Genomic DNA, 27183 nt, shown 5'->3' on the forward strand with positions numbered 1-27183 from the left:
CCCTGTTTGGAGAATAATCAGCGTTAACTGCGATACTAGTTTGATGAATATGTAGGTATGGCTTATCCACCATTTAGCAAATCTAGCTACTTTAATTGTACAGAATCCGAGAGTCTCTGTATTATTGCATATAATTTGTGTTGGGATTACGCAAATAGGAAACAGGTTGAGGGGTCAGGCCACAAGAATGGGGGTTGGGATTTAACATTTAAGTGCTGGGCGTATGCAAAATTGAGCTCAAGTGGCTCCAAAAATGTCAGCAGTTGAGTTGAAGCCTTGGTAAAAATAAATGACGCTATTTATTTAAGTTTAGTGCTGTTATTTAAATCTGAAGATGGTTGTATAACAATGTGCTTACAAAACGTAAAAAAAAAAAGATGTTATCTTATATTATTTTAAACCAGCTCGTCCACACGTCACTATCTTAATATTTAATTGTTTATTTAATATACGTAGACTAGATCTAGATTTTCAAGAGTTAAAACACAATATCAAGACGTTATACTTTTATGTTTTAAACTGTCTCACAACTACCATATGCCTGTGAGTTGTTGCGCACCATTGACTGGGGTTATAACATGTCACATAATGTCAGCTTTACGTGGAGGTTAGTCTGACCATTACGGTATATCAACCTCGTGATTTATCAAACTTTGTTGTAGTTCAAAGGAAAACTATTGTCGTTAATCACACCGAAGTAGGCTTTTGCTTGTTATCTATGGTTCAACTGGATTTAACTGGGTTTAACTGGGTTGAACTGGGTACGGTTAAAGTTGTAGGTGGACATAGGATTTTGTGAAATATGTGTTTTGTATGGCCCGGAATTTTAGAGGATTCGCCCACACTTGAGAGATAACAAAAAAATTTCAGTTTTAAATCTGGATTTGCAGGAAACGTCTGTGAGAACAATGTGACGTAGAAAGTCGCTCGCGATGACGAATGACGTCTATGAAAAGCGTTGAAGTGATATTTGTTTTTGTAAACGTAATAAGCATGGGATTGGTAATGTAGTAATTACAGTAAATAAATCTAATTAAATAGAGTTTGTACAAACTATTGAGAAATAATAAAGAGACTGCAAACACAGAAGTATGTTGATTAAATAACATGGTATGACGTCTCCTTTGTGTTGTACAAGAAATATTAGTCTCCATTCCTGTATATCTGCTTGTTTGTCTGCGATTGTGTGAGTGTTATATGCATGTTTGCGAGTATGTATGTGTGTGCGTCTTCGTAAGTATATAAATGTGTTTGTGTGTATGTATATGTGTGTCTTCGTAAGTATATATTGTCTGCGTGTACGTATGTATATGTTACGTATATGTGTGTCTTCGCAAGTATATTTGTGTGTTTTTGCATCTGTATATGTGCGTATATGTATACTTGTATATCTGAGTGTATATGTGTGTCTGTGTGTATATATATGCTAGTCTGTGTTTACCATTTCCTCATAGAGTACGTCTGTCTTCGTGTTCAAGTGTGCTATTTAAAACTTATTGAAAAAAAAACAGGTTTTGAAACACATTCCAGAAAAGAATTAGAGTGTAACCCCACCCTCCCAGTCCCCAACACACCAATAAATACCGTCAAATAGCATGAACCGCGAACAACTACAAAGAAACGTTCTAGCGCGGTATTTAGCTGAACCATGTTTTGTGAAGAGTGCCGTGGTTTTCAATTTAGAAGAGCTCATGCGTCGTCAAGTGGGGCTTTACGTTTCAAGCCATGCAATTCGTTTTTCTCTGGTTGGGTTAAGGTTATAACACTCGTGGGTTATGATTACTAAGTGCAGGGAAATGAAGTGAGAGTGGAGAGGTAAAGAGACCCGACTGGGAAAAGGTACATCAGGATTTGGGTCGTTGATTCGTCCAATAGAGGTCACATGATGGTATGGCGGAATGGTAGCAATAGGCGCTACGTCCTGGTGATATATATATATATATATATATATATATATATATATATATATATATATATATATACATATATATATATACCCATATATATATGCCCACACACACATACACACACACACACACACACATATATATATATTTATTTATTTATTTATTTATATCGTCATATACATGTATATGCCCATATGTATATTATGTATATATACGTATATATATATATATATATATATATATATATATATATATATATATATATATATATATATATATATATATATATATAGATAGATAGATAGATAGATATATATATATGCCCATATATATTACTATGTATATGTATGTATGTGTGGGGAATTGTGTTCACATATTGCATTATATAAGTGTTTTATCCAGTGGCGTAGCCAGGATCGTCTCAAGGGGGGGGGGGGGGGGGGGGGGGGGGGGGGGTTCCAATTTTTACCCGGGGTCAAACTTTCGATTTGCACCCCCCCTCATACTTTTTATATATACCGAGGGGTATATATATATACCCCCCCTAACCCCCCCCCTAACCCCCCCGCCCCCTGCCTACGCCACTGGTTTTATCTATTCATGATGAATACACTTCCATTCATGGGTCGACAGAGTCTAATTGTAAGCTATCAAAAAAATTATTTTATAACATCTAAAAACTTTTTAAATAGACCAGCAAAAAAGTCTTTGAGGACTTTCTTGAACCGAACTAGCTCGGTGAAAGTCGTTCATACGGAACGATGCATATGTTCATGGTTTGTGGAACGCTACATACACCAGTGGCCAGGTAATAAAAAAATCGCCCCACCCCACGCTACCTACCCACCCCCACCACCCTGACTTATTAATTTTCATAGTGCATAGTCTGACTACATTTTCTGTAAAAAGCATCGATTTCTATCCACACAAACACACTTTGTATATCTCAATTGATAGAATGGGAAGACGATAGTCAACAAGTGTTTATATGCTAATCTAGATCTTTTGAGTTGCAACGATAAGCGTGCATTCTGTATGTATATGTCTAGGTCAAATGGGGAAAATAGGACAAAATGAGAACTGGCTGGCTAAATCGGGAACTGGCTGGCCGAATCGGGAACTGGCTGGCTGAATCGGGAACTGGCTGGCTGAATCGGGAACTGGTTAAATTAGCCTACACAGATGTCAATGTGAGCAGTTTCTCGTGCAGAATGGAACTCACTTCTGGTTGATAACAGTTGGTTGATAACACAATACTCTGCTTATAGAAAAAACCCTCGACGTTCAGGAAAATTTCAAGACGTTTCGTGGATCACCGCGACCTCTGACAACATCAGGCATGTAGATGAGTACATGATCTCCAACTTTTAATGGTGGGACTTTGTCAGCTTAGCTTTGAGCATCTTGGCACCTCGAGTTTGCAAACCAGCATGAGCCTGTTTACCTCTTGTTCCTCATTTCTATTTTGTTATTACATAGACTGCAAGAGACTCTTTCTGTATTCTTGATTGCTTACGGTGTGGCCTAGTGGTAGAGCACTAGACTGCTAACAGAAATGTCTCGAGTTCGAATCCGGATTGAAGTCAGTATTACGTCCCTGAGCCCAACATGCTCTAACGGGTACCTAACGCATGTTAGGGAAAGTAAAGGCGGCTAGGCAAAGTACTGTCCACATTATCTCTTCATACGCAGAAGTCACAAAATCAGGTGAACTCTACTTCACTTGCCCCATGGACAATGAGGTTCGAAAAGGGAGCTTTATCCTAGATAGCTTACTCCACAATTTGTGTGGACATCGTTGTCACACTTTTCCCACACACACTACACATAATCTGTCGGCAATTTTACTGTTAAAAAACTGGTCTTGATTTTCCGCCGGCTCATTGGCTTACCACAAAGTCATGCATTAGGCTTCGAATATTGCTTCGGCATTTCCCGGCACTTTGAGAAGTGGCCGGTCAAAATAGCATATACACATATTCAGTTTATTCATGTCCAAATAATTGTTACTCATACTACGATTGTTATGAAAACGATTTGACTATAAGTGTTTTGTTGGCTCAGAACGTTCCAGCAAGAACGAAAAAATTTTGTAATTTAAAAAGGGAAAGTAGGCTTGATTATTTCTCTTCCCAATAAATAAACAAAACTTTCAATTTTATGCATTAGGGTTTGATGGTAGGTAGGCTAATTGGTTAATTAAATGAAAAAAATACGCATACGGGGCTGTAAAGGCTAGTTTAAACAATTATTTAAAAGAAAATCTAAGTCCTAATAGGCATACTTCACATTTGTTGTTGGCGGTCCATTGAACTTAACATTCATATTGACGTTAAATACAACTAAGAAATGAATTTAGAGCTAATCAAATAAAATCAGTACAACATGATATCCTCGTTTTAAAACTACATAAGATCAGTGGCGTAGCGAGGTCGGGGGTCACCCGGTGCGGCACTTAATGGTGTCACCCCCACCCCCCCCCCCCCCCCCCCATAGGCGTAGCGACCCTTCCCGGGGACAAACTTTCAAATTTTCGATTTGCACCCCCCCCCCTCAAGTTTTTCTATATATTCTTCTATTTTTTGCCTTGGTGTCACACCCCTAAATGGTGTCACCCGATGCGATCCGTACCCCCCCCCCCCGCCCCCCGCCCCCCCCCCCCTCGCTACGCCTCTGCATAAGATTTGTTGCTAAAAGACATTAAACACTTGGATTTCTTCACAAAGATGTTATCTGTGTCAAATTGGTCGTTTTTTTTAATAGGTTCGTGACGAGTGCAGTATCACAAATGAAACAGTAGGTCACGACAAATGTTGAAACTCGTGACCGTAAGAAATGCATTGGTCAAGCTTTTTAAACGTAACCTATATGTTTAACCGTTGCTGTTGGTTGTTATAAAAGTTGAACATAAAATATTTTGTACAGGATAAACACGAATCCACGATCTGTCTAAATTAGCTCGAGTGCTTTGTGTGTATAGGCCTGGAATCTTAAAATAAAGTTGAAGTGATATAATTTGGTGACGTAGAGTCCAAAACTTTTCTGGTGAATTCGGATATTAATAGGGCTGCTTTGTGGCGTAGGATTAAAAATGTTGATGACGTAGTGTGTAGAATTTGATGACGTAGTGTGTAGAATTTGATCACATAATGAGTAGAATTTCGCGACGTGGTGCTTAGACTTTGATGACGTAGTGTGTAGAATTTGATGGCGTTGTGTGTAGAATTTGATGACGTAGTGTGTAGAATTTGATGACGTTGTGTGTAGAATTTGATGACGTAGTGTTTAGAATTTGATGACGTTGTGTGTAGAATTTGATGATTTAGTGCTTAGACTTTGATGACGTAGTGCTTAGACTTTGATGACGTAGTGTGGACTCTGGACGCACCATGCGACTCGTCCAACATCTGAGAGCCACATGGCAGACGTGGCTGGTTCTTATCCTGCCGGTGCTGCTCTGCCCGATGATTTTTCCGTTTTCTCAGAGAAGTCAGGTGAGCTATTGGTTGAAGTTTTTGTTGTTTTGTGTGTTTGTTGCGTATGTATTTGTTGGTCATCTTTGTTGTGTTTGTATGTTTCTGGTGGTGTCTGTTGTACTTGTTTTTTTTGTTTGTTTTTGTTGCTGTGTTTGTTGGTTTTTGGTTAGGCGTTTTGTGTTAGTTGGTTTGTGGTCATACATGTTGTTTATTGGATTTCGGGCACATGCGTTGTGTTTGTTGGCTTTTGGTCATGTTTGTTGCTTCTCATCTTTGTTGATTGCGCCTATCGCGTCTGAAAGTCGTGTTGTTTTATGTTTTCAAATCGTGTCTGTTTATGCAAGTTATAACTTGATTGTTGCTGACCGTGTTATTGTATTTGTCATTCTGTTTTCACAAGTCCTTAGTGTTGGTCGATCACAAATTAGTGACATAAGACTAATTAAGTGGGGTGGTTTAAATGAGACTAATTAAGTGGGTGGTTTAAATTAGACTAATTAAGTGGGGTGGTTTAAATGAGACTAATTAAGTGGAGGTTTTATACAGGAACTCAAATGCGGCTATGTGGTGGTGTTGATGACTGTTTACTGGATCACCGAGTCACTTCCGCTTCCGGTTACCGCCCTCATCCCCATCGTGTTATTGCCCTTGCTGGGCGTGGTGTCCTCTTCAAGACTTTGTAAAGTATTTTTTGAGGTTCGCCTTTTTTCTTTTTCCATTGAGCTCTACACTTAATTATAAAGACGGATGACAAATGAAAAAAATATGTGGACAATAAGCTGGACTGACTAAAATAAAACTTTTTTTTAGAAGAAAACAGTCATTTCTCAAGACACAAGGGGTATATGAAGTAGAGTTAATCGATGAGGGGATGGTCTGGTCAGAGCTATGCCTAGCCGGCTTTGTTTCCCTAACGTGAGTTGGGTGCTCATCGGGGATTCGAACTCGAGACGTTCGGCCCAGCCAGTTCATTTATACAACGTAATCTTTGTTAAATAAATATCAACTTACGCTAGATCTACATTTACAGGACAATTTTTCTACTGCTACGCCGACATCTACCCAGGTCATTAATGAAATATAAGCTTTGTTAATATCAACTTGCGCTAGATCTATATTTACAGGACATAATTTTTCTACTGCTGGGTGGGATCATCGTTGCCATAGCAATAGAGGAGACTGGTCTCCACAAGAGGTTTGCCCTGAGAATTTTAATGGCCATTGGTGTCCAGCCGAGAAGGTAAACTTTTCATTCTTTGCTAGATAGAAGTGTCAGTTTTTTTTTTTTTTTTTTTTAAATTTTATTTTACAAAGTCTTCTCCTCCGTCATTAATTGTAAAGCTGAATAGAATTTCCTCCAACACAATTACGTGTCAACATGTTATGCGCCATGTAGGACATTAACTCTGAATTCAGCCTGCTTTTCTTTTTCGATTTGCTTCTACAACTTGTATCCACCCAAAAAGAAAGTAAAAGGAAGCAGATTGTGGAGTTTTCTCTCCTACATGGGTTGCTGTCCCCAAATGTCGAGCCTCTTCTCGAGACTTTAGAGCACTCAGACCCCTTTTGCATTTTAGAGTTTCGAGCTATAGTATCAAAAATTCTGATCGAACACTGCGCCTATTTTTTTCTCTTGAGACTTATACTTGGTTGTATCCACTCTTATGTTTCTGTTGGTGTTCGAGTGTTTTATTCTGTTTTATTTCATTCATCGTGGGACAGTGTGGTCAGGTGGTAGAGCGCTCGCCTGCTAGCTCGAGGGCCTTGTTCAGATCTCGGCTCGGACTCAGGCCTGCTGGACATTTCTGGACCTTGTGGCTAGCAGTCGAGCGCTCTACCACATGACCCATGTTGTGGTGTGTATCTATTACGGAAAGTAAAGGCAGCTGGGCATAGTGTTAACTATACCATTCTTTCATGTACCGAGGTCGAGAAACATATGAAATCTACTTCGTCTGCCATTTGGGCCGATAGGCTTGAAAGGGGAACTACTTGTTTCATTGATAATTACTTTCCGGATAGGTTCTTGAGATTTTTATTTCATTGTATTTCACTCATAATTAATACTTTGCTTTGCTTAAGGGACGGAGTGGCTTAGCGGTAGAGAGACGGGCTGCTAACCCGTAAGTCTCGAGTTCGAATCCGGGTTCATGTCAGTAGACCGTTCCTGGGTCTACCCAACTCTGAAGGGTACCCAACTCCTGTTAGGGAAAGTAAGGGCGGCTGGGCATAGTGCTGACCACACTATCTTTTTATATGCCGAGGTCATAAAAACAAGTGAACACTACTTCACTTGCCCCGTAGACCGTCAGGTTTGAAAGAGAACTTTACTTTTACTTACTAATACTTCGCTTGAACTTGAATTTCTTTTAGTCACATGTCACTAATCTTCACAGCTGTTTTCTCCCCTTCCCCCCTTCCCTCCCCTCCCCTCCCTCACCCCCAGGCTGCTGTTCGGCATCATGGTGACCACCGCCTTCATCTCGATGTGGATCAGCAACACGGCCACCACGGCCATGATGATGCCAGTGACGCGAGCCCTGCTGGTCAAGATGTTCGCGACCACTAGGAAGGTCCAGAGTGGCACGGTGTGTCCGGCGGCTGAAGGTCAAGGTCAGACATTGGGTGGGTGGTGACATTTTCAAGGTCAGCTGTGTACACGTTATGTGATAACAGAACAACAATCTAGCGCTGTAATATTTATTTGTAATTTTTAAAAATCTATTTAGAAACTGTGAAATGTGCTCATTACAACAACAAAAACTATTTTAAGAAATTACTGCTATATTTTCATTACAAACATGTTTTTATAAAATATAATATTTTGATTATTAAAACTGATTTTAAAATTGGGGAGTTATTATGTTTTTAAACAATAAATGTTGTAGCAAAATATAACGACACACTCAATAGAGTTCTCTTTGACATGAATTATTTTACAGGTGAAAGTACAAACACCGAAAGGGAGACAATTTTTTATACACAAGTCACAGAGCGAATAACTCCAGGTGTTGATGGGTAAACACTGATGTTACTTTAATGTTTGTTACTTTTTTTATCAACAACACATCAAATTGATTTATTTTATTTAATGAAATGGCGCGGGGTTTTTTTTTTCAATGGTATTTTCAAAATTAAACTATTTCGAATATTCGCGTCTTAAAAACCATTTCTTTTCTGAAAAAAGGAGTTTGTAAAACCAACCGCGTTTCCATCTGCGACATTGACACAACAGTACACGTCTAGAACAGAATAATTTCTCCAGGGGATTACTCACTAATTGATAAGTCGTAAGTGTGAACAAACTTGATGTACTAGCCAAGGTTTTTCTGTTTCTTCAGCACTGAGTATAGCCAGCCAATCAACGGCCTACAAACAATAGAAGATCCGCAGCTCATCACTACCATTGACCAATCGGAAATTTCGGTACTTTCAACATTTCTTCTCGACGAATGTTGATATATATATATATATATATATATATATATATATATATATATATATATATATATATATATATATATATGTATATATATATATATATATATATATATATATATATATATATTCTATTATGTCACTACATGACAGATTTGTTCCAGTCTGTTCCAGTTTGAGTACGTTAAGAGAAATTTTTTTTCACAGCCCGATGGGATTTGAAATTTTAGCATGTTTTTGTGTAGCTAAAATAACCAATGACGTAATAAAATGTGCAGGAGGAATATAAGTGAAGTCCGCGGAACATTTTTAAAGACCAACATCCGATTGAAATGGAATTTATATAGAAAATATATACCTTTAACAGTGTCCGCCCCCCCCCCCCCCCCCCCCCGAAAATTTCAAGTGCCCCTCCGGAGACAAAAGTCTGGAAGAAACACTGAATACGATGTAATGCATGTATTTATATTAATGTCATGAAGTTTTTTTTATGTTGATGTAAAGAAGTTTTGTATGACGATGTAATGAAGATGTTTATATCAATGTAATCAAGGTGCTTATGTCTATGTATCGATGGTATTTATGACAATGTAATGAATGTATATATTAATACTAATGTAATATGTAAAGTGTATTTGTTTAATAATTGATGTTTTTATTTCTCGTATACTAAGCTTGCATTTATTGACAGACAAAAGCGTTAACATTGGGGTAGCAGTAAAGAACTTGTTGACACACTGAAATGTTATTAGTAGCGTCATTTTAAAAAGTTTGTGCTTGTTAACTGACGCGCATGATAGATCATACGTTGTCCCCGCCCGGTAGAGTTTGCGTCAGCATAAAATGGGGCCACGAAGTGCGGTAAGCCGCTTCAAAACCGCAACAAAAAATTGAAAGGGTTTTATCGGTGTACGAGTCCTGTTTTACTACCATTAGTACTATCCGAGGTTTTTAGTCCTAGGCTATAAATGGAGAGGAATAGAGGGGGGGGGGGGGGGGATTTCATTGATGAGGTTATAGCGATCTGTGATGTCTTAAATTAAGCAAAGTTTTTATTTTAAAATTTACAAATACTACAGTTATTTACAACAAGACTAATTTGATTGGTTTAATTAATTTACTGATTAGATAGGAGTTTTAATTAGACTGAATTTTTGGCACGTCTGTTTAAAAGGAAAAATATAAAGTCTTTTGGTGGCAAAGTGTGACTATGTGTGTAACGAAACCTAACAAAGTATGAAGGAATGTGACAAAGTGTGACGAAATTTGACGAATTTTAAGGAATTTGGCGAAACGTGACAAAGTATGACGAAATGTGACAAATTGTGGATAAATGTGACGAAATGTAACAAAGTGTGACGAAATGTAACAAAGTTTGACGAAATTTGACAAAGTGTGACAAATTGTGACACAATATAACTACGCGTAATACAGACTAAATTGTGTATACAATGTTTCTTCCAGCATTTTTTCTCCCCCCTCCCCCCCCCCCCCCCCCCGCGAAGAGGTGCCTGGAAAAAACTCTGTGTGTATGTTTTTGATTTGGCTGACCTCTGTGCTCTCATCTTCCACAATATCTGACCACTGCAGAAACCCAGCACTTCGGCAGACACAGAGGACGACGATGACCAATTGAGCAACCTTGACCCCGAGAGCTTGTCCACCTAACATGGTCTTCAGTCGCACGGTGGCCGAGTGAGTGGTCGTAGGTGGAATGTGAAGGTGGTATTCAGGGAGGGTGGTATTATGGGAGGGTGGTATTCATAGTGGGTGGTATTCATAGTGGGTGGTATTCAAAGAGGATTGTATTCAGGGAGGGTGGTATTCAGGGAGGGTGGTATTCAGGGCGGGTGGTATTTAGGGAGGGTGGTATTCAGGGGAGGGTGATATTCATAGAGGGTGGTATTCAGGGAGGATTGTATACAGGGAGGGTGGTATTCAGGGAGGATTTTATACAGGGAGGGTGGTATTTAGGGAGGGTGGTATTCAGGGAGGATTGTATTCAGGGAGGATTGTATACAGGGAGGGTGGTATTTAGGGAGGGTGGTATTCAGGGAGGATTGTATTCAGGGAGGATTGTATACAGGGAGGGTGGTATTCAGGGAGCGTGGTATTCAGGGGAGGGGTAGTATTAGAGGGGGTGGTATTCAGGGAAGGTTGTATTCAGGGAGGGTTGTATTCAGGGAGAGTGATATTCAGGGAGGGTGGTACTTAGGGGAGATGGTAATCATGAAGTCCAGTATTCTTGGGATGCAGGTGAAAAAGGAAAGGGTTGTGTTCGTAGGACAAATGTGAGGTAAGGGTGGTATTTGGGCATTGCGAAATTCGAAGGGCTGTACCGCCCTCTTCCCCCCCCCCCCCGCCCCTGAACGAAATTAAATGTATATTGAAAATATATACTTCAAACAGTATCTTCCCCCCCCCCCCCCGGGCAGTTTCATGTACCCCTGCCTGTAAGAAACACTGGATGGTGTGAGTAAAAAAGTAAAGTTCCCGATCCAAACCTGACAGTCTAGGCGGCAACCGAATTGGATTGTGTGAGTCGTTAAAACAGGAGATTAATACACAGCAACAAAACATCCCCGGCTCTACTTATTTTTTGTTTCTATTTTGTCTACGCGCGCAGCATGACGCGTGAACCGGTCGTGACGTTCGCATCGTGGATGACGTTTGGATTTCCCACGGCTTTCCTCATCCTCATCGCCTGCTATTTTTGGATGTGTATTTCGGCTTTTGGATACAGGTGACGTCACTCAATAAAATGATAGTTTGAGTAATGTTTATAACAAGGTGTTAACATTTTTAATGATGAATAGCCAATAAGATATTATTAGATCTAGGGGAGGTAAAATGTAGTTTTTTTTAAACGTGTAAATATACAGCAGTTACTTCCCTTTGACCGCTAAACCGCAGATGTTTTCCTCCTAATAATGAAGATATGTGGTGGTTATAGAGTCATAAATCTAATTGAAAGAATTGCTTGCTTTCTATGTCCAGTTTAAAAGTAAAATGAATTTTCACCCCACATTCTGACTTCACATAATCTGTATCACGTGATATTTGCAGACGAATCTTGAAGTGCGAGACAATGGTGACGTCAGATGAAGTGAAGCGGATGAAGCAGACGATACAGGGAGAGTACAGCAGACTTGGAAACATTAAGTGGGTTGGTGAGATGTAACGGTAGGGGGGTAGTGGTGCTGTAATGAGGTGGGCTGGTATGGGGTTAACTGTGTAATGAGATGGGTGGGTGGGTGGGAGGGGGGTTAATGATGGTGTAATGAGGTGGGTTGGTGGGGTGAATGGTGGTGTAATGAGATGGGTGGGTGGGTGGGAGGGGGGTTAATGATGGTGTAATGAGGTGGCTTGGTGGGGTGAATGGTGGTGTAATGAGATGGGTTGTTGGGGTGAATGTTGGTGTAATGAGATGGGCTGGTGGGGTGAATGTTGGTGTAATGAGAGGGGTTGTTGGGGTGAATGGTGGTGTAATGAGATGGGTTGTTGGGGTGAATGTTGGTGTAATGAGATGGGTTGTTGGGGTGAATGTTGGTGTAATGAGATGGGCTGGTGGGGTGAATGGTGGTGTAATGAGATGGGTTGTTGGGGTGAATGTTGGTGTAATGAGATGGGTTGTTGGGGTGAATGTTGGTGTAATGAGATGGGTTGTTGGGGTGAATGTTGGTGTAATGAGGTGGGTTGGTGGGGGGTGAATGTTGGTGTAATGAGGTGGGTTGGTGGGGGGTGAATGTTGGTGTAATGAGGTGGGTTGGTGGGGGGTGAATGTTGGTGTAATGAGATGGGCTGGTGGGGTGAATGGTGGTGTAATTAGGTGGGTTTGTGGCGGGGGGGAAGTTAATGTTGGTGTAATGAAGTACTTTGGTGAGGGTTAATGGTGATCAACAGGAATGTGTCGGTAGGGGTTGTAATGAGATAGGTTAATGATTGTTCATGATTTAGTTTGGTTAATGAAAAGGTTAATAGCAAAGAGATACAATCGATTTACTGTTGTATGAAAACACAGGTTTCCGCCTTTGATCTTCGTCAGATTGAAACTACTATAAATACATCTAAGTGTGTTATTTTTCAATACTTCAAACTGTCGTACTTCCAAGGCTTTATCTTTAACCTGATTGACATACCTGCGGCAGGTTCAGCGAGGTGATCGTCCTCCTTCACTTCTTTGCCCTGGTGGTGCTGTGGATGTTTCGGTTCCCTGGCACCTTCCCTGGGTGGGCAACGTTCTTCAAACCCAGGCATCTGCAAGTTTGTATGTCGATATGTATCTGCACGTTTGTATGTCGATAGATATCTGCATGTTTGTATGTCGATAGGTATCTGTAAGTTTGTGTGTCTATATGTATCTGCATGTTTGTATGTCGATAGGTATCTGTAAGTTTGTATGTCGATAGGTATCTGCATGTTTGTATGTCGATATGTATCTGCAAGTTTGTATGTCGATAGGTATCTGCAAGTTTGTATGTCGATAGGTATCTGCATGTTTGTATGTCGATATGTATCTACAAGTTTGTATGTCGATAGGTATCTGCATGTTTGTATGTCGATATGTATCTGCAAGTTTGTATGTTGATATGTATCTGCATGTTTGTATGTCGATATGTATCTGCAAGTTTGTATGTCGATATGTACTGCAAGTTTGTATGTCGATAGGTATCTCCATGTTTGTATGTCGATATGTATCTGCACGTTTGTATGTCGATAGATATCTGCACGTTTGTATGTTGATAGGTATCTGCACGTTTGTATGTCGATATGTATCTGCAAGTTTGTATGTCGATATGTATCTGCATGTTTGTATGTCGATATGTATCTGCAAGTTTGTATGTCGATATGTATCTGCAAGTTTGTATGTCGATATGTATCTGCAAGTTTGTATGTCGATATGTATCTGCACGTTTGTATGTGTATGATACTGCCAGTGGTGTAAGCTTACAGAGTGTTTGTATGTCGATATGCACCTGCAATTTTGTATGTCGATATGTATCTGCAAGTTTGTATGTCGATATGTACCTGCAAGTTTGTATGTCGATATGTATCTGCAAGTTTGTATGTCGATATGTATCTGCAAGTTTGTATGCCAGCATATGTGCATGTATATGCGATGGAATTGTCAAGGGTTAGTTTGGTCTAGTCGAGTCAATATAATGAACCGAAGTCTGGCTAAGACAGGTACATGTAATATAAAATGAGACAATCGCTTTAGCATTATAGTGTTCCACATTTCTTTCATATAAATTGTAAGCGTACAGACTTTACAATGTTACTGCTATTGTAAGCTTACATAGTTTACAATGTTACTGCCAGAGGTGAAAGCTAAAGACTAAATTTCACCATGGCATACTGAAAACTGTTTAAATAAACCAGGAGTGATCTCCCCTAAATTTTCTCCAATATTCTTATATGAAACAACAAAGGATGGCAACTCGGGATATAGGCATGATTTTAAATCAATTTTAATTACTTAAACTTTTTACAATAGAATAAAATCTCATAGAAAAAAGAATTGCTCACCAAGTAAACGCCAAATAAAATGTGCATAATAGTGCGGAATATTATTAGTACTTTATAAATTCACATGCGTTTTTTGAGAAATAGGAAATAGTGTAAATTACTACTTCTGATCAACGGAAATTACTCAAAATATTAAAGAAGGCAGAGAATTAGATCTTTTACTTCTATGTGAAATTTCATTTATCTATCTTAAATAGTACTCAAGCTATAGGCTTTTGAAAAATTGAAAGTAGAAAAAGTACCACTTCCGGTTATCGGAAATCGCTCAAAAGTTGATACGGATCTACGATTTTGATATAATGCTTATATATGAGATTTCATCAACCTAGTTGTAACGGTACTCAAGTTATCGTGTTTACAGACACACACACACAGACACACATACACACACAGACATACGGACAAGAGTGCAAAACTATGTTTTTCCGACTCATGGAGCTGTAAAACGTCGAGATTTGCAAAAATCTCGATTTCTTTATTTTTTTTTTTACACGATTATAAGACTTTCTAAAAAATGTAGATACAAGTATTGACTATTACAAATATATATATATATATATATATATATATATATATATATATATATATATATATATATATATATATATATATATATATATATATATATATATATATATATATATATATATATACATATATATATATTAAGGCCTACATATAGACATTTATATATATTTGTAATATTCAATATAACAAATATAATTATTAAACGGTGTAAAGTGTACACACATTGTCTTGAAAATCAGCCTTCGCATAAAGAATTTAAAATAACCAAGGGATACAACTTCAGTCATTTTCGAAAAGTTGATCAAACTAGAGATAAATACTATAGTAACAAATTTTTAAATGCGATTCATTCTTTATTACTGTATTTAAAATAGATATTAAATATTATTGATTATCTTTTCATTTTGATAAATTTTAGAATTATAATTTTACTTCGCTTTAATTTACGAAAACAATTAACGTAATAAATACTAAATTTCTCAACTTGTGAAAGGTTTCTTACAATTCCACTCTATTCTTACCACCAGAACCTCTAATTTTTTATATAAACTTTCAATATAGCATAAAATATTGCATCATGGTTTATACAGACACTTATCACATTTTGTCAGACACTAGGCAGCACTAGTTAACATATATTAATTTACTTGCATAGTATTAGACACATCTAATTCACAAAACAGGGAAGCTCCCTAACAATGTTAATTTCCATGGTAACCAATACACAGAACGTAAAGGCAAGCTTGGTGAACAGTTACAACAGATTACTATGAATTTCAAAAAAACTTCGTGTTTTCTATGCTAAAATTAATGAAACTTATGACATCACTGAAATACCAAATGAACAGGAATTGATACCCTATGTGGGTAAAGAGCTAGAAAGGACTCTACCGTTCTCGGAAGCTTATTATTATGTTATAGACCAGCATCGTGATATGGTGGATAGTGTGAAATTGAAAAATCAACAGTTAAAAGAGATCGTAGACAGCATGCGTTCTATTATATGGGAAATCAACACAATGATAACCATGCGCAAAACATAGGTACAGCTAGGATCTGCAACTTAAATAGAAATCTATTATTTGGAATGCCACTGTTCAGTGTATTTTTTTTTTATGTTTATAGACTGTGTATTAAATTTTGTTTAAAAAAAAATACAGACACTTATCAAACATTCTTCTATTGTTAGATTTCAGGTGTCTCGTTTTTACTCTACACACCATACATAATGCATACAGCGCTCAATTATCTTTTAATCACACATTTATTTCAGCTACAGCTGAGTCTATACCCCCACCCCTCCCCTATACTTCTATTTTTATTTTAGATGCAATGGTTGCCAGATTCAATGGTTGCCAGATTCAATATTTGCCAGATTCAATATTTGCCAGTTTCAAAATTTGCCAGATTTTATGGTTGCCAGATGCAATGGTTGCCAAATTCTAGTTGCCAGATTCAATATTTGCCAGTTTCAAAATTTGCCAGATTTGATGGTTGCCAGATGCAATGGTTGCCAAATTCTAGTTGCCAGATTCAATGGTTGCCAGATTCTATTTGCCAGATTCAATATTTGCCAGATTCAAAATTTGCCAGATTTGATGGTTGCCAGATGCAATGGTTGCCAGATTCAATGGTTGCCAGATTTGATGGTTGCCAGATTCAATATTTGCCAGATTCGATGGTTGCCAGATTCTATTTGCCAGATTCAATATTTGCCAGATTCAATATTTACCAGATTCGATGGTTGCGGCTTCACAGAGCATTAAATCACAATTGAATTCATTATTTAAATTTTCAGGTTTAAAACATTGAAATTATGTTTTATATTATTTACGAATAAACTATTTTCAATTAATGAAAGTGGAAGTCAAAAAGATGTTTTATTTTTGTAAATCTGCATCAGTCCTGGCAAGCCGATGATTCGAACTGGGAGGCAATACAAACTGACGCTGTAAATTACATGTCAAAGGCTGAAAAAGAAAGTCAACTTAACTTAGATTCTAGACTATAATGTTATAGTCCTATAAACTATTAATTATTACCTACGTGTGCGGATTACCAGTTTGTTTTAGATATGTTACAGACGGTGCGACAGCTCAGGCTATGAATCTCTATTTGTTTTAGGTATGTTACAGACGGCACGACCGCCATAGCCCTTGCTGTTAGTCTCTTCGTCTTCCCCAACACAAGACCAAACGTGTTGTTCTTTAGGAGGAAGGGAGGTAAATCCAGTACAGAGAAATAGGGGAATTAAGTTTGGGTGGGGTTAGATGGAAATGTGGAAGGGTAAGTTTTGGGGGCGGGTAGTGTATATAGAAACAGTGGAGGTAACTATTGCAGAGAAATAGGGGATGTAACTTAAAGGAGTGGAGTTTAAATATAAGGAAGAGGGGTATTAGGAAGGTATGGGGAGAAATGTGAATTTTAAAATTGTTTACAGGATAATCGAGGTTAGACAAAAAAGAGTCTGTTGATATTTGAAGGAAGCATGAGGTCATCAATACATGAAGCGAGATTTGTTTAACGTTTAAAAAAATGTTATTTATTTTATTTAATCTTTTACGCTTTTATGTGTAGCCTACTATTTATTTAGAATTTTATTTTCGTTTTTTTTTTAGAATTTTATTTAGACTTAATTTTTTATAAATTTAGACGTTTATTTAGACTATATATTTAACGTTTTCTTTTAATGTTTCAAGTAACTTTTATTCCCGCTTATTGTATAGATACCAGCCAATCTAGATCAATGCCTGCTATACTAACATGGAAGACGACATCTAGGAAAGTACCTTGGGGAGTTTTGTTCCTTCTTGGTGGAGGCTTTGCGCTATCCGAGGGGATTAAGGTACCAACATTAACCCTTCATTCGCCTATGGTAAAGGTACCGACGTTAACCCCTGATTCGCCAAAAGTTATGGGGAATTTTGGGGTATTAAATTTAGTGTTTTTAATAGACTCACTATTTGAAAATTCATAGTTAATTAGTTTGTAGATCTGAACTTAAAATTTTTAGTGAGTACTCCAAAATATAATAGAAGGTTATGAATTTATTGTTTATTAGGCTTAAAATATAATACTTTATTAATTGTGGAAACCTACGAAACGGTTATTTTTTAAGAAGACCGCCGTAGTCATAGTTACTAAGATTTTACCACCAATTTTTTATGTAAATACATCTGTGGATGTACCTTTAAAAAAACTGTAGAGTAAAAATAGTTTGCTCTGTAGAATTAAATAGTTTGTTTTTTTTTAATCGGAGAGTACCCCCTTAAGCGCTCTAATTTCCTCCCATGAAAAAGTAAGCCTATATTATATTTGTATTAGTAGTTTTATCTGACTTTTTAATTATTTTTTTTTTGGCTTACGGGATAAGCCTACAAACTACTGTAACGTAAATATCACGTATTCATACAATTAATGTATCGAAACTTGTGGTTTACTATGTGAGAAAATCTAACGACTGACAAGCTAGAGCCAGAAAATGTAGAGTTGTACGGTAGTGTAGGGGTGTCATATATAAACTCAAGCCTCACATCTTGTGTTGGTTTACATTTTTGTTTTGAAAATCAATAGATAAAGTTGCTTTACAAATAAATGTTTCGCTAATTAGTTCAACCGTTGTCGGTGTCATCTTTACAAGCCTTTTATTTTACTTGCTTCCTCTGTCTGTTTGTCTGTTCGTCCGTCTGTTTGTCTGTCTGTCTGTCAAGTGTCATCATGGATCGAAACTGCCGAGCGAAATTTCGATTACTTCTAACTGGCCGATTTGTTTTAGTAAAGGTATTCAATTGATAAAGTAGTTACCCAATCTTTTTTTTTAGTTATTCAAAAACTAGTGTATTATTACATATTTAAAGAAAATCATTTATTTTCTCCTTTTTAATGCATTGTTACAAAAAAAAGGCTTATTATTAAAACTTTTTTCTGCATTTTTTTTAATACTGAAAATTTCTTGTTGAAAATGTTTTCCACGTCTGATGCAGGTATCTGGGCTGTCCAAGGTCATCGCCTCCAATGTCATGTTCATGCAGCACATGCCAGCTTGGCTCACGTGTCTGCTGGTCATCGCTCTGACGTCAGCACTGACCGAGGTGTCGTCAAATACGGTGGTGGCGGTTCTGCTGTTGCCAATGTTAAAAAATCTGGTACGGATGTTTCTATTGACATGTTTTCAATATTTTTAATTATATAATTAGTATTTAAAATATATCAATTGTATTGAAAGATTGAGTTTATAGATAGCAAACACAGTAGCTGAATTGTATTTTTGGATAGTGTCCAACTAAGCCCCGCCACTAATGCCCCCCCCCCCCTTTTTTTTTTGACAGCACGCAACCTTGACCTATTTCAGAAACCTAGGCATTTGAATATTTAAACGCACGACATAAACACAACTCCTTATTCATTTCTAGGGATAAGGTTGGATTAGGGTTAAAAAATAATAGTACAAGTTTCGTATCCTTTTTTTTTTTGGGTGGGAGGGGGTGGGTTTGGTTAACTTTTTGTGGGACTTATCTGGACAAGATCCGTATTCTTTATGGGTCGGCTATATTTAGCTTACTTGTGGCTGTTGCTGAACCTCTCTGTTTGCACCATTTCTTTTTTACGAAATCTCTGCCTACTCCCTCCCTTTTTTAAAGATCTTTCGTAGCCTAAACCTTTGTATGCTGTAATTCTTATTCGTATGTACTTTCTCCAATTTGACGAACCGTGTAACGTTTTCAGGCTGCTGTAATGAGAGTCCACCCCTTGTATCTTATGCTTCCCGCCACCGTAGCATCGTCCTTGGCCTTCATGTTGCCCATGGCTACAGCGCCCAACGCGCTTGTGTTTGCATACGGGGATGTCAAGGTCATAGATATGGTAAACCACGGGGCTGTTTGTTTGATTTTTATCTTATGTGAGCGAAAGATAATAGGGTGATGTTTGATTTAAAGGTCGCATTTTATATTTGTATCCAATAAGTAAACAAGACATAAATGTGTTTAAATAAGGCTGTTAAATTACGGGTTGTAAACTAAATAGCCTACTTTATATGCTTAAACTTGTTCACGTCCCTAACACAGTAACGTCTCTTTTATGGGGAAAGGGAGGTGACACCACATCGGAAAAAAAAATCGTCCAATTGTGTCCAATTGAAATATGAAAGCATAATGGGACCGTGTGCGCATGAATATTTGTTATTGGTGAAGAAATTGTCATCTTTGTTGACAGTATACATCAATAACTTTTTCTTTTGCTATTGTTGACAGGTTAAGACTGGTCTGGCTTTGAACGTTTTCGGAATTGGAGTAGCCGTTCTTGGTGTCAACACTTGGGGCGATTCCCTATTTGATCTGGGATCGTTTCCTGCCTGGGCTAGCATTACCTCTGTGTAATGGGCATCACATTACATTACCTCTGTGTAATGGACATCACATTACATTACCTCTGTGTAATGGACATCACATTACATTACCTCTGTGTAATGGGCATCACATTACATTACCTCTGTGTAATGGACATCACATTACATTACCTCTGTGTAAAGGGCATCACATTACAAAACATCCGTGTAATGTGCAACGTATTAAATAATGACGTGAAAATAATAAGAGGTTTCTATACCACAAGCGTTGATTAACATGTTTCAAATTAGTTAAGTAATATTTTTGTAACAGTAGTACTCATTTTAAATGTAGAGAATTAACGGATCTATAACGATTTTAAACAGTTTGTTGTTTTTCTTAGTTTTGGTTCAGTATGTTAATCATTCAAACAATTGGATTAAATTGTCTTATTTTTTCATGGGATGCCGATAACAGTTTATTTCATGTATCTCTATGGGGGCGAGGAGGGGACACCCCCCCTCCCGAATAAAATAGAGTATATATGCAAAATATATACGTCAAACAGTGTTCTTCTCTCCCCCCTCCGGAAAAATATCTGAAACACACTGACAATGGTAGACCTAAGCATCAGTGTTTCTTCCAGACTTTTTTCTCCGGGGGTGCACTTGAAATTTTCGGGGGGGGGGGGGGGGGGCGGACACTGTCAAAAGTATATATTTTCTATATAAATTCCATTTCGATCGGGGAGGGGGGGCGGTAGACTTTCTTCGGGGGTGGGGGGGGGGGGCGTGTCGTGTCCCCCCGTCCGTCCCCCCCCCCCCCCCCCGAAGAGATGTTTGGAAGAAACTCTGCTAAGAATTAAAAACTGAAAACTAAAGTCTTGTGAACTAATGCCAAAGTCAAAGGACCACTGAGCCTGAAAAAAAAGGCAAACAAAAAGATGAAGAGGGAGAATTCATCTATTTGGTAAGCGGAGTCACAGTTGCAGGTGAATGCTTCAAATAGGATTTTAAAAAGATAGAATAGGGAAAGCTAACCTTTCTTTTGGTATGCCAGGGAATATATTAAAATCAGAAAAGATATTAAGCCTTTCTATTAAATTAGGCGTGTTTATTTTGCTGAGTGTCATTGGATGTTAGAAAACCCACAAACGCAGTTGAGAGTAAACTAGAAGCTTTCCAGAACAAGTGCTTACGACTAGTATTGATAATCATCTGGCCAAATACCATCTCAACCGAGGAGTTAAAAAGAATACTTATAGAACCATTAAAAGTGGTATCCAGACAAAGAAGATAGAGATGATTGGGTAGTACACTAAGGATGGCACGTTTATTATGATAATAACCTTTTGAGCATAACATTTTACCAGTGGCGTGCAGAAGAAACTTGGGACTGGGAAGCATCCAACGGGGAATTAAATTGATTTTGATGCATTGTATGAACATACTTAAGAATGAGAATGCCATTATAGTTTTTTAATACTCTGTAAAGACACCCTTAAGAATATGAATTAATATATCGTTTTTGATAACGACCTATCGAAATCAACATTGCAAGGCACTGTGCCAGGAGGGAGAAGAAGGGGGGGGGGGGGGGGCAAAGATGACACTGGATGGTGACATCAAGGATTACCCAGTCAGCACACATATATTGGCCCAATATTGGCTAAACATTGGTTACCAATATTGGCTACATCTTGGTGCAACATTGGCTTAACCTTGGCGAAACATTGGTAGTGAAACTCGGCATGATGTTGGCGCAATGTTGGCCCAATATTGGCTATATCCCGGCTACATATTGGCCCAACATTGGCTAGATCTTGGCCAAATATTGGCTATATCCCGGCTACATATTGGCCCAACATTGGCTATATCCCGGCTACATATTGGCCCAATATTGGCTACATCTTGGCTCAATATTGGCTATATCTTGGCCCAATATTGTCTATATCATGGTTACATCTTGGCCCAATATTGGCTACATCTTGGCTCAATAATGGCTATATCTTGGCCCAATATTGGCTATACCTTGGCTCATCCTGTATTATATCCTGGCTACATCTTGGCCCAATAATGGCTATATCTCGGCTATACCTTGGCTCAGCCTGTATTATATCCTGGCTACATCTTGGCTCAAATTTTTATTTTTAGCATACAAAAAGATCCATTCTCATATCAGTCATAATATTTACAAAGGTAATTTCAAAATGTGAAAGAAATTTTAATCAAAATGTAGTAAAGCAGCAATACATACACAAGAACTGCTCATCTATTAAAATCTGTATTATACCATCCATTCAATTGTAAGAAAATTATAACTATACTATAAAGTATTGATTGAAAAAGAATATGTAAATAATAGTGTAGTAACTTTCATTTTGACTTTTATACAAACAAATTAAAACAAATATACAAAACATTTTCATATAATGTAACAGATGTTAAGCAGGCCTACAGTTTAAATTAAACTAATGTAAAAACTTAATTTACTGTACAAGAATACAGAAGCTGTCTTGTACTATGATACGTAAACATAACATTAAAAATAAAAAGTATAAAATATTTGTCTAACAACATTTAATTGCATAGCTCGTTTAAGTATTCTAATTAAGGTTTACATTTTAATGCTGGACCAGTCTGCCTTGTCCATAAATAACAGAACGAAAATATGTTCAGGATCTCTAGATTATAATTGTGGTTAAATAGTGTTGAAATGAATGCCATTGCGTATACAAAATGTACAATCTTTCAAAAGACAGATGGTTCGAGGGTTTATACGCATTGTGTAGAACAGGAATATCACTGCGATATTCAATAAATGTTTTTTTGTCTCGAGTATGAGGTATTTAATTATAGTAAACTGAATATATATTAATTTACTTCATTAATTAGAAATAAATATCACCAGCAGAAGTATTGTCAATACAAATGTTGCAAGCTTTTTTCAGATTGTACAGTGAAACTAAATAATGAAAGAAATTTGCAACTAATTCTTTAAAGAAAAAAATGTCAATTGTATATTTCATTTAGGGCATTAAATCTACACTAAACATACATACAATGCCAACTTAAATTATTATATTATTACAAAAGGAAACAATTTATTAATTTAAAATCAGCATTGTTCTTAGACTATTTTGGTAAGAGCATCTTTTCTTTTCGTTAAGCACTTAAATGCAATATGTATAAAACTGTTAACCTGATCCATCTGATCAATTTTTTTTTTTAAATCTGATCTAAAATTATTACAAAAATCAATGTTGTCCTCATTCTTGTGGACCCTTGTGGAGCTGAGAGACACAACCACACCTCTCTATTTTTATACTTGGTTTTAGGAGATTCCCCAAAGTTGTGTCCATAACACTCTGCCTGCTTGTGTTTTGTTGGTTTCTGATATTTTCCATGTTTGTTTTGGATAACAAACTTTCTCTTTCCTTTGGGATTCAAATCCAATAAAAGCCTGGTTGTTGATTTGTGCAAGGTATGTCATAATCCATCCACATTCTAAAAAAGATAAGTTACACACTAAAAGTCATTTATGAAATAATTACAACCATACACTGCTCATTTTGCACTAAATTTATTATGTTTATTTTATTTTGCACTGCACTGAACATACAACAAGAAGCCCTTAACAACATGTTTGCTACCTTGTAACGATATATTATATAGGTATAAAGACTGGTGGTCTGGGGTGTTCATGCTACCCAGGTAACACTTATACTGCATATATATATATATATATATATATATATATATATATATATATATATATATATATATATATATTTATAAACAAAAGTGAAAAAAAAAGACCTGGTAATAAAAAAAAATAATAGTATGTATATAAATATTATAAACCCCTTACCCTATGTCTCTGAGTTAAGAAGGTGCCAGACAATTTTTGAGCAATTTCATCAACTTTATTAATTCAGTAATTGAACGATTAGACCCTTCAGAGTGACCCAGAAGTAATGCTTGTGGTCTGAAATTATTTTACTAATATCAGTAAAGGCATTAACTACACATGCTGATCATTACATGCAAGCAAAAATTACTAAATGAAAATTATTATTCACTTTGAAACAATGTAAACTTACAGTTGTTAAGTGTTAAGAACATTTAGTCATCTTCTGGTGTAGCCAGTATTTGGTGAAGTATCAAGCAGTGGGGACCTTATAATTTATTAAAAGATTAATATATCTCAAGTGGGCTGATTGATATACACAACACCTGGAGGCCTGAAAATAAATGGCATTCTTAGTTATTAAATATAATAATAAAATGAGTGAGTGATACAATAAATGATAGCCAGATTAGATACTAATTTTTAAGTATCTCTGTTTATTTGATCTCTGTATATAAAGGATTGTGTAGTCAACACTATATCTAGCCACCTTTTTTATTTCATAGTCTTAAATTGGGTATATATCAGACTTAGGTGAACTGATGAATGTACTACTAACTTGGCTTTATGTTTACTTTAGCAATAGTGTCCTCAACCATTTGCCTACTCTGTCCTCTATATGATAATATGAGTAGTGTTGATCATTAAGTATGGCTTACTAATAGTACCATCTTATCGCTGTTGGTCATGAAATTAAGTGTTGCTCTGAGGTCTCCACACTACTATTTACACAACTTACATCTTATTCATCAAAACATGCATTAGACTGGAATCCCCAGGGAAAAAGGAGGGTGGGCCGGCCAAGGAAAACATGGAAGAGAACGGTTGAGGAGGAAGCGAAAACAGCTGGGCTCTCATGGGCACAGATTAGAGGAGCAGCCCAAAACCAAGTCCGCTGGAGATGTGTGGTTGCAGCCCTTTGCTCCCCAGGGGCCACAAAGGAGTGATGATGATGACATCTTATTCTCCCATAGGGAGCTGTAACAGTAATAGAAATTTGAATGACAATCTTGAATCAATTTAGAATTCTAGTTGACTAATTTTTTTCAAAATTAATACCTATCAAAATACACTGTTTAACATGTAGAAATTTGTTCTATAATTGTGTCTACTGTTCCTCTCTCTCTCTCTCTCTCTCTCTCTCTCTCTCTCTCTCTCTCTCTCTCTCTCTCTGAATTAATTATTAAAGACAGTTTCAAATCCTTACACAAATAGGCCTAGAACAATAAAATTAAGTTTTTTTTTAAAAAGTTAAAGTGAATGATTATTTATTAATTTATAAACATTTAAGCCCCCCCCCCCCCCTTTCCCTGTGCGTGATAATTATACCTAAAGTTGAAAACCAATAAATACATCGATCTATCAATAATCAATATAACCCCAAACGTACTTGCATACTTTTCAATACAAAAAAAGTGCTGTCAAAATTAACCGCCCTCTGATTACGATTTTTAGTTATTTAGTATTATTAGAATCTAGATCTATCATAAAGGAGATTATTGTAAAATGTAATTATAGCCTAATGCCAAAATAAACAGAATATAGACTAGTATTATTAATATATAGATCTAGACTAGATCTAGGCTCATTTTATTACCTCAAATAAACTAGAGTCTACCTTTTATAACTTTTATTTGATGACTTAGGCCCATAAAGTGAAAGTTTCCAACAAAAAAATACGAGTTTTCCAGATTCTGCATAAATACAGTTATACTACTTCTCACTGTTGAACTAAAATGGCTACAGTGGGCCTACCTGTTTTACTGTGACTGGATACAAAGTCTTTTGTTAAGAAAAATGGCGCAGGACCGGGATGCTGGCTTGCGAACAATAGGAAGGAATGTGAATAAAGGGACAATGGGCGACAGGGGGCCGGTGGCAGTAGCGCACACAATTTTAAAAAGATTAACAAAATGTTTAACACATGCAACGTAGTCTGTTATTGATGCTATGTTTACATTAGAGCATGATATTAAAAGATAAATTAATTTTAGTTAACATATATTAAGTTTAACAAGCATATTTAACTAAAATTTCTGCAGTGAATCCATAAATCAGTGTAATCTTGGCAGCCAAGGTAAAAACGGTTAAATATCAAGGTATCAAGGGATGCAAGCATGTACAAATCTTGGCTGTACCCTGGCGTAAGCTTGTCCAATGTTTGGCCATGATTACAACATTGGGCCAAGGTTGGGCCGACCCTGGTATTACATACTGTGTTAGCTGGGTAGACGGAGCTGACCGCCGTAGATCTAATCAAAGTAGCAGTGGACAGAGATGGATGGCGGAGATGTATAAGGTCGACTGTGGTATTTGTAGAGTAATTGAGCCCATATCGATTTAACGTATATTGGTGGGTGGTGGGGGTCGTTATCGGACCCTGGTCACCGTTAGTGGATTATCCCCCCCCCCCCTTCCACCTGAACTGGACAGGCCGTAATTTGATAGGATGGAACTGGTTTCACACCTAGCTGTGTACTGGCTAAGGGTAATAAGGTCGAGTCAATGAACTCCCAACCGAACTGACCTAGGTATTAAATTTAGGCAAAACGTTGAAAGCTGGAGGAAGGGTCTAATATAGGACAGTATATGGTTAGACATTGACAGATGAAGAAGTGTTTTTCTTTAGGTTGTAAGGTGTGATAGGGCCGGCCGCTTTTGCCTTCCAAGGTTCTCTTCTATTATAGTCGAACACTCGTTTTCGTCGAGTGGTTCTGGGACAAAAATTGAAACATCTCACATTCAATATACAACCTCACCAGAATTAATTACAGGACATAAATTTCAGAACAGATTATAAGAGAAGTAGCCTATATATATATAGGCGAGTCTGACGCCTTAATTATAGACATGAACCTAACCTTTGTGTGACAGGGATTAAAATTTACGATGGGCGGACACTGTTAAATGTATATATTTTCTATATAAATTTCCCCCCCCCCCCCCCCCAAAAAAAAGATGACTGGAAGAAACTCTGTTTCCAGTTTTCATCTATAGCTAAGTCGAACATTTTAAAAAAGCTTTTTTATTTGCAATATATATATATATAGGCCTATATATATATATATA

At 37.2% G+C, this 27183-nt stretch overlaps 2 protein-coding genes and 1 long non-coding RNA gene across 4 annotated transcripts; 2 read left to right on the forward strand and 1 right to left on the reverse strand.

Moving 5' to 3' along the window:
* The first annotated feature begins 4809 nt into the window (after nucleotides 1-4809).
* On the forward strand, nucleotides 4810-10489 carry LOC131936256 (Na(+)/dicarboxylate cotransporter 3-like). Its single transcript, XM_059293169.1, has 7 exons — nucleotides 4810-5401; nucleotides 5930-6079; nucleotides 6508-6623; nucleotides 7830-7996; nucleotides 8326-8401; nucleotides 8725-8809; nucleotides 10412-10489. Exons 1-7 carry the CDS (start codon nucleotides 5297-5299, stop codon nucleotides 10487-10489), a joined length of 777 nt encoding a protein of 258 aa, XP_059149152.1. The 5' UTR covers nucleotides 4810-5296.
* Nucleotides 10488-20563, forward strand: LOC131936238 (Na(+)/citrate cotransporter-like). The gene is made up of 9 exons (XM_059293147.1): nucleotides 10488-10516; nucleotides 11448-11564; nucleotides 11888-11983; nucleotides 12970-13074; nucleotides 17003-17100; nucleotides 17605-17723; nucleotides 18862-19023; nucleotides 19604-19741; nucleotides 20131-20563. Exons 1-9 carry the CDS (start codon nucleotides 10491-10493, stop codon nucleotides 20254-20256), a joined length of 987 nt encoding a protein of 328 aa, XP_059149130.1. The 5' UTR covers nucleotides 10488-10490; the 3' UTR covers nucleotides 20257-20563.
* A 1853-nt stretch (nucleotides 20564-22416) lies between these two features.
* Nucleotides 22417-26335, reverse strand: LOC131936240 (uncharacterized). 2 transcript variants are annotated; one of them, XR_009386035.1, is made up of 5 exons: nucleotides 25870-26335; nucleotides 24854-25092; nucleotides 24308-24448; nucleotides 24076-24192; nucleotides 22417-23711 (listed from the first exon to the last, which is right to left on the reverse strand). It is a non-coding gene; the product is annotated as an uncharacterized LOC131936240 (long non-coding RNA). The 2 variants fall into 2 exon arrangements; XR_009386034.1 differs by lacking the exon at nucleotides 25870-26335 and having other exon boundaries at nucleotides 24854-25261.
* Between the last annotated feature and the right edge of the window lie 848 nt (nucleotides 26336-27183).

Source organism: Physella acuta, unplaced genomic scaffold (genome assembly GCF_028476545.2).
Source record: "Physella acuta isolate Inbredline_101_S28 unplaced genomic scaffold, ASM2847654v3 ptg000173l, whole genome shotgun sequence".
Taxonomy (NCBI): domain Eukaryota; kingdom Metazoa; phylum Mollusca; class Gastropoda; family Physidae; genus Physella; species Physella acuta.